The sequence below is a fragment of the Pecten maximus genome, chromosome 4, assembly GCF_902652985.1.
Source record: "Pecten maximus chromosome 4, xPecMax1.1, whole genome shotgun sequence".
In the NCBI taxonomy this organism is placed as follows: Eukaryota; Metazoa; Mollusca; class Bivalvia; order Pectinida; family Pectinidae; genus Pecten; species Pecten maximus.
In genome coordinates, this window is record NC_047018.1 from 41,899,796 (window position 1) to 41,914,952 (window position 15,157).

At 36.7% G+C, this 15,157-nt stretch overlaps 2 protein-coding genes across 2 annotated transcripts; both read left to right on the plus strand.

Annotated features, from left to right (window-relative positions):
• The first annotated feature begins 1,011 nt into the window (after positions 1–1,011).
• Positions 1,012–2,358, plus strand: LOC117324814 (stress response protein NST1-like). Its single transcript, XM_033880646.1, has 2 exons — positions 1,012–1,153; positions 1,458–2,358. The coding sequence occupies exons 1-2, from the start codon at positions 1,058–1,060 to the stop codon at positions 2,250–2,252; spliced, it is 891 nt and encodes a 296-aa protein (XP_033736537.1). The 5' UTR covers positions 1,012–1,057; the 3' UTR covers positions 2,253–2,358.
• A 4,994-nt stretch (positions 2,359–7,352) lies between these two features.
• Positions 7,353–13,623, plus strand: LOC117326120. The gene is made up of 2 exons (XM_033882745.1): positions 7,353–8,314; positions 12,287–13,623. Exon 2 carries the CDS (start codon positions 12,304–12,306, stop codon positions 13,087–13,089), a length of 786 nt encoding a protein of 261 aa, XP_033738636.1. The 5' UTR covers positions 7,353–8,314; positions 12,287–12,303; the 3' UTR covers positions 13,090–13,623.
• Positions 13,624–15,157: the final 1,534 nt, after the last annotated feature.

Here is a 15,157-nt window from a genome sequence, read left to right on the forward strand (position 1 = left end):
GTACCCTACATGCATATATATATTTATTTGAGGGATCTTATACTTTACATACTGTACATTCACCAAGAGCTAGATGTTATATATTTTTTTTCACACGAATTCGGTTATAAGAAATATTTAGATATTGTGAATATTAAGAAATTTCAGAAATCTTTCACAAAGTTGCGTGTATCATCACATACATTAACATAAAAGCGGGATGATAGAATCGTCCAAACCCGATTCCTTCAGAAAAGCGATATTGTAGTGTGTGTACTACTATAAATTGAAAATGATTATCACTTTGTTTTGGAATGTCCATTATACACAGAGATAAGATCAAAGTTCTTGAGAAGGAAATACTATGTTAGACCAAATGTATTTAAGTTTATTGATCTCATGTCGTCAGGACACAAAAATTGTTCAAAATTTGGCTATATTTATTTAAAAAGCTAATGAAATAAGAAAGATTATTTAACTGATTTTTTTTGTAATGTTCGTGTACCCTTCGCTTACTTTATTGGTTTTGTTGGATTGTAATATGCATAGGCTAACTGAATTATTACCGTTCCTTATTGTACTTACTAAAATGTTGCTACTCAATTGTACATCAAAGTTCCCCCATAGTTCACATATAGATTGTAATTGTTTTGTATATATGCTCAATGGCAGTATTGCCTAATGCGAATAAAGACACATATACATGAAAAATTAGCTACCTGTCATGTATTCATGTATGGGAAATCACGTACCCTACACGTGTATATTCACACGTGGAACCGTATTCTTTGTATATTTACATATATAGGAACTGATGTACGTATTTACTTTTAAATGTTATATCTTGCATTTATATCTATTTGGGAAACCATTAACCTTACATGTATACCTGTGTGGGAAACCATGTACCTTACAGGTATTTTGTAGAAAGCCTACAGTAGCCAACCGATTCAAGTGCCAGATGATCGACTCGGTCCAGTTCTGCAACATTATGACGTCAAAAGGACTATGACGTCACAATACCTTGTTTCTATGTATGTTTCAATCATTTCACGAAAGCAGCTTACTCTGACTAATCATGGGATGCTCATATGCGAAAACGCTCGAGTATGAGCAGAAACCAAAGAGAGGGCGATTGAGGGCGCTGTTCGGACGGGATCACAGACGTACCAAGGTAATATAAGTAAGATAGGCACCCAAAAGTCTGCTCTTGTCCAACAAGAGAAGTCCCTATAGAGCAGATACGACTACATTTGCTCAGACGTAAAGCTTAGACATGTCAGCTACATTTATCTGAATGGCTCATCACCATCCGAACATCATTATTTTACCCTTACCTCTTGTCTTGAAATGACGGAACTTCTCTATACCACATATCATATATTGGCTATTTTCAATATCCTCTTAAAGCTATATACATAGCCAGGACTAATTATCTTAATTAATAACTAACAATCATTCATCACTCTGCAACACAGGTACAATCAATCCATATCGGAGACCCTGTTGGTGTAGCCGTGAACGAAGGAACTCCGATGATAAATCTTAGGCGCAAGACAGAACAGACTGTGTTAATGCAGCTCAGGCAGGAAGGGATCATACCTAATACGGGATCCGGAGGCGTGGCCTTCACGGTGAAATTAAACGACGAACCCCTACAAAAGTTAACCTCAAACGAAGACTTTCATCAAATGCCTGGGGTTCCGCAATATACGTGGCGCAACACAAAAACAGTTACATCAAAGCCACGACTCTTGCCGCCTCTTACCACCAAAAGTGTTTCTAAGTTACCTCCCCAGAAACGCGAAGCGAAGGCCGAATATTCAAAAAATGAAGCATTACGAAGAAAGGGCAAAATGGCGCGATTGTCTGATAACAGACGAGAATTAGCGGCAGCCAAAAGGGAGGCAAAGCAAAAGCAAAAGCGCGAACACCTGGAAGCAAAGATGATGAAAACGACAATCCAGGAAAATGGGGAAATTGATCATAAGGTGAATGTTAACGACAGAATTGAACAAGCGCGTCTAAAAAGAGATTCAAAAGCAGCGGAAAAACGATCAAGAGTTAACGAAAAATTGGCCAGAATTCCAAGAACGGAAAAACCTACCAAGATATCTACTGACGAGAGGTTAGAGCGGGCTCGACAGAATAGAGAAAAACGGCTGGAAGGAATGAGAGAGAAGTTGGACAGGAAGGAGAAAAGAATTGAAGAAATCAAGAAGAGTCGAAGATTAAATACACCCGCAGCGTCTGTACCAAAAATAGAGATGTAAACAATGATAGATTATATGTTTATGATGATGGTAACGTCGTGGTGGTGGTGGTGGTGGTGATGATGATGATGATGATGATGATGATTGAATAGAATAAATTACTATTATCAATTACTCTTTGTTTTGTCTTTTTCCTCTCTTGACACGATTTTGACAAAAAGTCTGGTCTCAGCAGATCGAACGAACACATTGTAATCCATTTTGCACCCCCCCCCCTTTTTTTCCATAACAAAAACAAAAAAAGCTAAAAAAAAATTGCTATTTACTTCAGTAAAATATCTTTAAATTTTCGAACCGGGCGAAAATGTTTTCTTGGCGTCAACAATAACAACTTAATTTACGCAATACCTGGACTAACGGTTCTTGTACATCCGGAATATACTAGTATATCAATACACGGACCTGTGTGTCAGTCGTCTAAATATATCCTACTCCTCGGTTAAAGGGGCATTCCTTCTTTCGGACACCAGAAACACACAATTTCTATTGACGAAATCTGTATCCGAACGATGATTATATGAGTGTGTGTGCCTGCATGTAATGAAATTAACGCCGAAATTTGCAAGAAAAAGGAGTTTCGTATACAAATACCGTAAGTCTATAAAACTCGAAAAACTGTATGTCTTGGCGGTAATTAGTGATACTTCGAGTCGAATTGAATTTTTCAGAATTTAATACTCAAATACTCAATACTCAAAGAATCTTGAGAGTAAAACTGCCTTATTAACGTAATTTTTTTTATAACTTTTACTACTACGAAAAAATACATACTTTTCAGTAAGTTTAATTTTGATGACCTAAACTTTATTCAAACAAAGGAAAGCGCCTTTAAACCAGTTTATAAAACTCGTTGTCAAGCAATGCCATCCGTTGTCAAAATTGACCCTCTGGGCTAATCACGACAGACTATTTACTATACTCTGCACACGGGGGTGGGTATCCCTATGACTTTGTAGGTTAAGGTCAAACATTCGAACTTTGGAATCCTTTTCATTTCAGCATTCTTGACTTTTGAGAAGAAGTTGTTGAAAGAGAAAAGCGAACGCCTGCGGACGGAAAGACGGACGTCACAGCAGGCTAGGCTAGAGTATAGGTACCACTCCGTCGGGTCCTTCTGTAAATACGCCTGTTAGGACAGCCGCTTTATCCTGGTCTGGAACTACTTAATTTGTGGATTCTGAATTTTCCGTTTTAGAAATTAAATCAAGAATGTTAACTTTTACCTTCCGTGTTGAATTCACATATTTCCAAAATATTTTAGGGTCGGGAGACCAGTATAACAATATACCAGTAAACGACAGTTGCTATTATATCGTTTTTGATGACGTTTTCCGATAAACTGTGAGATTTACAGTTATTTCGATCGCGGATTTGCTGTATATGTTGCATAATTCGTGGATAGCGGCATAACTTGGTCATACCCGCCTACAATGTGGGCGAATTAGCAAAGGGAGGGGGGGGGGGGGGGGGGGGGGGGGGGGAGTTCTATAAAAACTATCGTTGCCCGGTTGTAAAATTCACCGGCGCCCGGTTAGTACGATTGAACCCGGTGAATATATACAGTACTTATCCCTTTCTAGCTCCCGAATCCTTCGACTTGAGGGTAGATAACTCTGACATTTGTAGTTTTACAGAATCGCTGATTTTGGAATCAATACATTCATTTCATTAAATCTTTCGTTTGGCTATCGCTTACAAATTCTGAGGCGACCTTCGCTATACGAGAAAAATGTGAATCATTTAGACTTTTCTTTACAGCATTTGCAACGAGTTCTGAGACTGGAATAACTAGAGCACTAAGAAGTTCAGAAATATAAAATCTTCATTAAAAAGTTAGTATCTCACCTGCATGGTAGCTGGGGGGGAGGGGGGGGGGGGGGGGTGTACATAGCTAGGATTTCTTCGACACATTTTCTTCGTGGTCTGGTGACGAATCAAACTGTTGATGTGTTAGGTTGTCCACATTAACACGTGAAGCGAATAGTAATCTCTGGTCTGCACTAGTATTATTGGCCTCAATGCTCGTGCGACACGCACGTGTCGGGTCGGCCATGTTAACTCACAGGTATACCACAGGTAACAATGGTATTTCAATAAAAGGCGAAATAAGTCAATATACCTTGACTAAAAATCACCAAATAGAAGACTCGCTTGGTTTACTTGCCTCTTCCACACATACAGTCATAAAATATGTAATGAAAAGTCATATTAAAACATTGAAATACGATAGATATGTCTCTCCGCTAACAATACGTCCGTGCTCTATGGAATCACGTGATCAGTGGATGTTAGTTTTTTACAACTCGACAAAATAAACTACGTTGATATATCAACAAGTAAATTGATAATTTGTGACATTCAGACAAATTTATAAAAACAAAAACAAAACAAAACAAAAAAACGTCACCGTTCAGGTATAAACACATTCATTTCATTTACAAATGTCGTTATACATAACCAAGCAATATCATTGTCATGCTGAACCATCATTCCTTACTTTTTTGTCTTTGTATTTTTATGAGAAATTAAAATTATGAACCAAAAGAACAAGAAGAATTGCCTTGTGCCATCTAGAACGTAAATGAGTTCGAAAACGATACAGATTTTTAAAACAACCACTATTTTTTCACATGGACTTAACATTAACAGATTGCGGGGTTAAATCTTTACGTGCATTGCGGAAAAGTTTTAAGGAAGTATTTAAAAAAGTAACTCGATAGTGTCAAGTTACCAGACTATTCACTCAGGCAACATAACTCAAGTGGACACAATCTTTTTTTGACGTCATGAGTGTTTCTCGATTAGGGCCTAAGTAGAAGTATCATGCGGACGGAAATATCCCAACAGTATTTTTTTTTAAATCCTGATTGGAAAACCTTAAAAATGTCAAAAAAAAAAAAAAAAAAGTTTGTTTGTATTCACACGCATATACAGAGACCTGTAATAGAGGCTACGGTAAACCTCCGATTAATTCGAACACGCGGATAGTTCGAACACACATTTTTTTCTAGAAAAACAGTAATTTTTTAGCTAGTAATAGTTCGAACTCTGGCAGTTTATAACTGACACCATTTCGGATAGTTCGAACTTGTCAAATGAAGAACGTAAAGTAAGGTTTTTTTTATCGGCAAACTCAATTGAAAGCTCGCGACGACCCGGCCCCGATGACCGGCCCAGAAAAAATGCCAAGATTTAAATTTGATCAACAAGCACGTTTAGGTTAAAAGATTGCGTGATCATTAGAATGCGTCTGTGATTTAATATATATGCCACATATTTTAGCTTTAATTCGGTTTTTGTTACATTGCAAAATACACCACGCACGAGACAGCTGATTGCAAAATTTAGGCCCCGACAATGTGTAAATAACATGCGATATTTGTATTCGCGCTGTGTATGGCAAACTAAGAAATCATCCGTGTATTTTCACATATAACTAGTGTTAACTTAGCATTATGATTATTTAATTGTGACTGGACAATCTCTTAAGTATTGCCAATCAAGGTATTACCTGAAAACCTGCGACCTCACGCTAGGTAAGCAGGCCACGCGAGGTGTCGCTTGCGGTAAAGTTGAAAGGATCGGCCGCCCGATCGTGCTGAGTGACGTGAAGAGCATTCATATCCAGTCAAAACAATCCACAGGTGTCCCAATTAGTGATGGATAATTTTGCAGGTATCAACTATGTTTTGTAGATAATACGACTGGGCATATTTACATGTAAAAGCAGACATGTTGATGTTCTGACCTAATTTTACCAACACATATCGCCTATTTTTACAGTAGTGGTTTCGTAAACGGAACAGGTTATGAAGACTGCTTTTGATGTATTTTAAGAGACCATTTATTACAATAATAAAGTGATAGTTTCTCATTCAGATAAAAAATATAATCATGCAAAGATTATACTGTACAAATGTTTAACTTTTGTGTCACAAATGAAACGTGTACTGTAGTGTTATGGGGCCTACTGTAGCTACGCATTGCCCGATCCGCGAGCGACTTCGTGCAAAAACCATCATAATTATCGCGAAATGAAGAACGTTTAACGATCAATTAATATTGAATTAAATGAAAAACTATCATTTTACTTACTTATAAATGTGCCATTGTTCAGGCCGCCGTTACGTATCGGATTTACGATGGATGTGTTTGTGTCTAATGATTTTACTCTGCCGAGATTTTCGCCGATATTGTCTCGAATAGTTCGAACTCGCGCATATTTTCTGGAGCATAATTTCGAATTATTCGAACAGGTTCGTCAATATTTATTTAATTTTGTTCGAACTAACCGGAGGTTTACCGTATATGCGTTTCGTTGGCGAAGAGTCGTAAGAGTTATCCCCCTTTGATCGTTATTAGTTGTTATATTTTCCGTAAAGTGAAACTGAATGGACTAAACTATGTGATTTAACTGACATGTCTAATCTTAATCACATTAAATTAAGATTTCAAAAATTTCACTTTGCCGTAAAGTAACACATCGACAGACATCTATAACTGTATGTATCTACAACCGGAAATAAATTATAGTCCTATGAATGACATGACCCGATGAATGACGTGATTGATGTGGTGACGTCATAATTGTAAACTTGTGTCATTCATTGAGGATCTCTACTCAATACTACAACTTGATGTCATATACTTATTCAAAACGCAATGGTGAATTTCAAATATTTCTGAAAATATTATTGCCAATGACCTGCTACAATGTATCAGTTGGCATTTATAGGTAATATGAATGTCACCTGAAAGCATCGAAATGCTTTTAAAATATTTTTATTTTCCTGTTTTAGGATTGACCTTGACCGTGTTTATTACAGTTAAATATACAAATTATGATTTAGAATTGTAACTGGTCGTTTAATTTCCCTTTTCGTCTATTTTTACAGAAATCTTTAAGACACTTTAATCTTAAATATAGTGAAATATTACCGAAAATATTGCATATAATTAAAAAACAAAAAAAACAGAAACAAAACAGCCCAACGTCACATCAATGTTTGCTTAAATCTTCGCTTTGCATGTGATTCGAAGCGGGAGGAGAAGCGTCGAAAGGACTTTTATTAAATGATTTTGTAATCCTACGGATGTATTTTTTTTATTAAGTTTGTTATTTGCATTGGGTAGGCATATGAGCATTGTTAATTCAACATAAAGGGGCCAAATTGCATCAGAATTTCGTTAGATATAATTACTCTATCACTTCAACACAGGGCAGTACTGTAGGAGCACGATTCAACTATAGGCAGATGAACGTCGTTCCACTGAATAATTGATTAGAAAAGTGTTTTGCTCGCATTGCCAGTCGTCATAGAATATTCCCTCTGGAGAGGAAACATTGGATGTGACATTTTCTCACTGTGTGGCTGTCACCGCGATACAAGGCGGGCTGCAGCCGGAGGCTGAGCGATCCATATAAGGTATTCATCGCATCAGAGCCTTTTTGCAAACAAATAAATCATTTTACATGTGAAATAAAACCTAAAAACACTTTTCTGATTGTTTGAATTAAAAAGCCAGCCAGATATCGCTATTAATCAATGTGACGTGGCTATGCAAAGCATGCATGCACGCGTCCATGCTTTCAGTACATTGATCAACTACACTCGCTCTATCATTTAAATATAGAAATCGAAGGTCAGAAGCCAGGCCCTACTCAAATTATCTGCATATGATGTTTAACGTGTTACAAATTTAACATATGAAATATATATTCAATACGGAAAAAAAATTGTAAAATGTTTTTTTTTTTTTATATATTTCTATTCAAATTTGCAACAAATTTACTGTGTATATGTATATATATGTGTATATGTGGGTTCGTGTTTCTGAATTTCACACACACATACATATATCTATTGAGAACGTGTGGTAGTTTCCTGTCAGATCTCGTATATGTAAGCCCCATACACAGCTAGACGTAATGTGTGTTGGTGTGAATGTATCGTAGGGAGAAAATGACGTTTCATCGCCGTCGACCAATCGGCTTCGCCCTACACCCTACCACCTCTCAGTATCGTGTCTCGTTCTAGGTTTGGGAATACACAAGCTTTGAGGTAAGATCTTATTTTTCAGCATGATTAACATAAGTACTTCTAATTCAGTTATAGATGTTTAACGTGTTTATTCATTTCATATTTAGTCGGTATTTCATTTGCATTAGACAAATTCAAAGCTGTGAATTTTATGCAATTTCTTTTTCTGGTCTTCCAAATACCTGTTTATTTTGATAATGGAATGCTCAGGTCTAGACTCGCTAAATAATGGCCGAATAGGTTACACCCAAAATTTCTTATTTAATAGACATTTCACTTTTAGACAAGTCAAATCTTGCTGTAAAATTAATTGAAGGAAATTTAAACGGGATACATCAGTAAGCAAAATCATTATGCGTGAAATTAATGTATGTATCTATACAACATTGAATTGGCGAAAATTCAGAATGTTTATACTGAATAGACTTCCTTCCTGGTGTTTTGACGAAATGTGAATTCATTGTTTTAAATGTAAACATGTCGAAGTGGCCATATTGTGTCATTAATCCGCGGATATATTTCCTCCTCCTCCCCCGGGGACCATCTGGCGTTCCAGGTGAACGGAAAAGTCGGGTCATTTTAATAAACCCCGAGGAACCCATTAACACGTCATTTGGACAACCTTGTAAATATACCGGAGTGCAATATACAAAATATCGATGACACTCCATGACACTCCATCAAGAAAGAGTTACTGCTGCAGATGCCGATACCCCCCCCCCCCCACACACACACACCTTACATACACAAAAACATGTTGATGTTGATTAAATGTGCATAAATTATCTCCAAGGTAATTCTCCATATTTTTAGACTTCTATTATTATTTACAATTTCAAATTCTAATCATATGTGCTTTATTGTTTTCAAAAGACAAAGATGGGCATGCCTTTTCCCTATTATAAAGATACTAGTATATATCGCTCGGATAGAAAATGTCTGTCACATTTCCCATATGTTTGCTGTGTAATAATTGTCGATTTTGAATGAAGATTTTGTATTCACAATTATTACATTATGAAAAGCTGACATATATCTATTGATATACCTATGTATGTATACATACATCGGGTAAGTTATACAAATGTAGTAACGAAACAGACACTATATACAATGTATATTAGTCATATTTTCAATGATGTGCGTACGTGTTTGCACAGGAAATTGATGAATGGCGTGTAACCTCGATTTCGTTAAGTGCCTCTCGACGCAAATCGGAAAATGATCATGAAAAGAAATATTGTCAATTAATATACATACATGCATAGACACAGTTCTGTAGAATTTTTTAAAATACCACACCTATAACAGAAATTATCTAGTTTTGTAGTAAAAAATGGCCGTTATGAACCCTGAGTTAGTATATGGTAAAGGACATGTAAATTTTAACAGATCGGCTTCACTGGTGATACAGCATTTATTGGATCTATATACTATTATCTAATATAAGTAATATTGGATGTATATATAAGTTACATGTATATATATATATACGTTATATCCCTTTACATGCACTTTTGAACTTTAACTACTTGTCGAGCCCCGGAGCATGCATGCTTTGTAGCTTTATGTATATGAAATTATCATCTCCTAGTTTTATCTATATGCGCTGTGTATATATATACTGGTCTATATACACGAAATCCCCGGGGGTGTAGGAGAGATAGAGAAGGATTGTGTTTGTGTCGGTCTAATCTATCGGTGTTATCCTCATCAAAGTTGGAAATAGAATTTTAATCTTTACGGGAGTACAGCAGGTGCCCCTGCGCCCCCCCCCCCCCCCCCCCTCCCCTCCCCCTCTCCATGTAGAAGTTAGAAGCCCATCATCTTATCTACCACCACCGGTATTATCATTCATCTTATACCACATTTCAAATGCACCGTCTCACTTCAGGCCTCTAAACGTAGCCAGGGTTATGTTCAAATTCCCCGGAACACACGGAAATCAGGCATTAAATATTTCCTGTTTATATCCTTCAGAATATATATACACACACATATATATAAAGCCGTGTATGTCCTCATTATGATTCATAAGTTTTAAGATTGTTTTAAGGATGTATGTTACTTTATCTATCACGACCTCATTTTACAAAAGAGTTCCAAAGTAAAACAAGCTACATTGTATTATCATTAACGGCTTTATACAGCGCCTTTCGGTCTTTCAGCGGACGAGCCATTGTAAAACAAACTAACGAATGTTTTCAATATTGGTCACATCATACCTTAAATAAAAAGTTGATTCAAATATTTAAAGGAGATATAAGCGAATTAACTTATGTGTTTTACTATAAAATCATAAGATGGAGTTGATTTGTATCGTGTTGTTAAGTTAGAATAAATCAAATTTTGGTACCACTATGACGATTCAATAGAATTAAATATATGTACACACACATACACATGTACTGTATATATACAAACCCAATGGTATGTGTGGTCCCGTAATTTTGATCTGTATAGATATTCAAGTCAAGCAAAATATTAACATATGTGTATTAAGTTGTGTTTACATTTACACAAGTACACTGCAGATTTGATATTCCGCTGTATAAATGTACCAGGAGAGGTTTTGTGGATGATTAATTGCAGTATATAAAGGTTTTTTTTATCGTTATCTCTTCTTTTTAATTCAAAATGAATCAAAATCCACTTATATATAATATTTTCAAATATTTTAATGTCTTTCGCTTATATGCATAGATGTAGCGAGCCTTGGACATGATGGCACTGGTTCAATAGATCGTGTAATAGCACACTTCACAGTTAGATTCAGATCGAAAAACAATCCGAAAATTAGTAATTCTATATAATTAAACAAGAGATTCTCCAGCCGTGTATATCATTGTTTGTGGAAAGTAATCCGCTATATAGGGTCGAAACATGATAACAGGAGCTTTTTACTTGTAATCTCTCTTCCCTAGAGTCATGTTGCATGTATTTGATGTTGATAATTGTGTACATACGGAGTTAACAACATAAGCAAGAATGGCCAGGTCCTGATAAATACCGTCCGTTATTCCCTCTGGGCTTCGACATACATGTACGTAGTGTATACTTATATACTGACCGCCCTTTACAGGAACATATATCTACACCTGTATATATCTCAACTTCATTAACAGGTAGGCGTAACAACAACAAACAGTACAGGTGATAGTTGTCGGCGAGAATCAACAAACAGCACAAGTGATTGTCGACTAGAATCAACACGACAGACAATTATATTTACAGTCTGCTTTACAGTTTCTCATTAACTCGATATCAATACAGATTGTATTCACAGGACTGTAGATCTAGTCTTCATTCAAAGCACTTCAAATCTTTACGTTCTACATCAAAATACAATATGACGTCATTTTACGCCATTTTGACCTGCGTTCATCAACGCTTTGCACGTCGACTTAAATATCACATAATTATTAAAGCTAATTAGTATCAATCATTCAGATGATTGTGGTTTTAGGAAACTCCATTATACGCCATCCAAAATACATGTAGAATTAATACGTACATTGTATACATGTTTAAAAATGAATGCAGTCTGAGTGACAAATAATTATCTTCATCAGCCATCCTCATTGCAGTCATATTGGCAATAAATAATCTGATGATCATTCAATTATCAGTTTAATATCAGATAAACGTTTAATAAAATGAACAATGCAATCTTGATAATAGACTGAGACATGGATAAACTTATCAGAGACATTAAGAGACATTTTTTTAAAGGGGCGGACCCCGTGATAGTACAGTCAGTAGTGTGTCTGCACAAGGGTACCAACATACGTTATTTCCTGTCCTGAGAAACCTAGCTTTCACCTCCTATATGTAAACTTTAACGCTGTGTTCTGATCAGGGTTATTAACGACAACTCTCAAAGAACAATGAAACCATCACCTTATGTTCTGTATACAATATGTCATTTCCTATATGTCCGTATGTGTTAAACTTTTAATCGTTTTAATTAAAATATTGCTTTCTTCCTTCCAGGTCGCTTCTATAGCAAAATGTCACAAGAACTTGTCGATTTAGAAGAAATTGTAAGGAAATGGGTTGCCGACTTTCCATTAGACGCGAAACAACGTAAAGAGGCCGATGACCTCATATCCACTGACATCAACTGGAAACACTTGCGCGTGCAACACGGGGACACGCAGTACTTTGACCAAATAAAGGCAACTACACCAAAGTCGCACATTCTCTTTACAGCGCACTTCACGAACGATACTGACCAAAATCAGGTGTACACGCTAAAAACAGAAAGACGGACAAAATCCACGTGCACGCTTTCCTTAGAGAAAAGTTATACGTATGGCTTCAGCGTAGATATCAAATTGACCCCGCCAAATCCCGTCATAGAAGCCAACGCAGGGTTCAAGGGCGAGTTAGGTTTAACCAAGACAAGCGACGAGACTTTCGAAGAAGAACTCTTGTGGTCAGTTGACAATCAGATTACTGTCCCGCCAAAATTCAAAACAAAAGCCAACCTCGTTATCAAAGAAGATGAATATACGAGTCATTTTAAGACAGAGAGCAAGTTCGAAGGCAAGATCCACGTGACGTTACGTCATAAAAAAGATAACACCCCCATCACCACCCTCACCACTGACGTGAAGAGGTTGTTTACGGGGGACAAGGGGTTCCGAGTGGACAAATCCGGAATATACTTCATAACACAAGGACGGTGTCGCTGTAGATTCGGTATAGAACAGCACGTGAAACTATCGCAGACCAAGGTTGAAGCTGTAAAGGACGACGAAGGCGAAGACGAGGTTGACACAACGACGTCATAATGACGTCACTAATGAAGTGTATATTTTATTCCGTCGCGCGCTAAGTGTCCTATAGTTAATCTGTTTGTGATTGACAGAAAAATTCAGCATATATAGAAAATATGATTGATGAATACATTTTGTGAGGAATGATTCGCTAATGTCTGTGGATTTAATTTGCAGTTCTTCAGCATTCATCGAAATTTCATTGTGACAAGTATGTTTTCTCACCAACGTGAATAATTAAATTCACTGTGCTTGGATAAAATATTTGATGATGTCAAATGTGTGATAAATACAATTGGTTGTTTATTAATAAATTCGCAATGTGATTCTATAGGGATACGTACGTTTATTGTTGACGAAGATATGCTATGTGAAATATCCCGATTTGTGGTGAGTTCCGGATACTATGCATCATCTTAGACATGCCAGTATTTCAACATTATCAACAAACAGATCCGCCCATTAAGAGCTGTTGCTAGGATCAATGCCTGTATAATTATTATGCGAGATCAAACCACAGGGTCTTGCTAATTGAGGCGATTTTTTTTATTCTATACATTTTCTGACACGTAAGTACATGTATTTCCGGAAAAAATAGACGAAAAGTAGACGAAAGAAAATGTATAGCAAAGATAAGACTTATTATTTCATGATTTTAATATCAGAAGCATTAAGAAAATGAATATCAGATACTTTTCCCAATTACCAAGTCCCTGTGGTACAGTTACTCAAAAGGTATGCAAAGCTGTGGGCAGTATAGAGATCTGTCATGATGTCGTTAATTGTGCCACCATGTCTACAAGCCAGTAATTTACTCCGTCGCCCTTTCATTATTTCCTGGCTGTTAATACTTATCGATTTCCTCGATGACTGCCCTCCCTTGGGAAAACTGGATAATGCCCCTCGTAAACTCGGCCTTTAGTCTATCTGGAGCTTACGAACCGGGATATACAATCGCATGCGCATAGCTAATGCCTGGTGCCTATATACATGTATATTCAATTAGATATGTAGAAATGTCTCGTGCGTGTACCAGCATACATATTTTAAGAGTTATTATGTAATTGAGTGGTGATTCATTCCATATATTATGATTTTCATTATTTTAGGTCAATGTTCCTCTCTATATGCGTAAATCTATACCACATGAACATAGTTTATATGCATCATTTGGATAATTATATGCATTTTTTGTTAAATTCTATCTATTTCGTTCTTACATTGGGAGCAGAAAGAATATTTATTTCTTATCAAATATGAAAAAAAGAAAGAAAAATACAAAAATGTACATGTATTTAAAAAGAAAAGGTCAAAATAACCGACTAGTGACTTTACGCCATCAATCGTAACATCTCGGGGAATTTCCGGCAACACTCGGAAATCTAGATTTCCGAGTGTTGCCGGAAATTTCCCCGAGATGTTGCGATTGTTTACGCCATCAAACTCTTCGGCCAATTCCGTCGGTCGTCGGAATTACGACGAAATTAGCCGAGCTGTTGCGGAGCCTTTGCGCCACCTATTTGATCCGCCACGATGAGTTTTCCATGCGTGTTTAATGTAATTTGTTCAAAGTTCTGATGATATTGATACAAAACATTTCCAATGCAATAAAAAAGCAATCAAGTTTATCTTTTATCAAGTTTATCTTTTGTTCGCTTCAGTTCAGGTTTCTCCTCTAAAAATTGTTCAAATATAAAATAAAAAGCAAGCCACTTTCCTCCTTGGTCATGATGGTAAACCTATCGATCGGGACCCTATACGCCGATGTGCAGAAAAACGCACATATTTTGTTGAGATAGTCATCGTTATACACTCACAAGTGATGCAAACCATTTTATCACCCCCAGGAGACCTGCGTTTCGACAGTCTGTGCTTGGTCCATGCCAGGTATCGACCTTCAGCATCCGATGATGAAGGTTAAAGGTCAGAGCCAACACGCGCTCTTACGGTATCCACAGGACAAACCGATCGACTTTATGAATATGATAAATACTTATGAATACCTCCGTTATGTCCTTTGGGGTTTGATCTTATTCAAAACGCACGTGGTTAGTGACTGGTTACCAAGGGCTTTGTCTGTTAG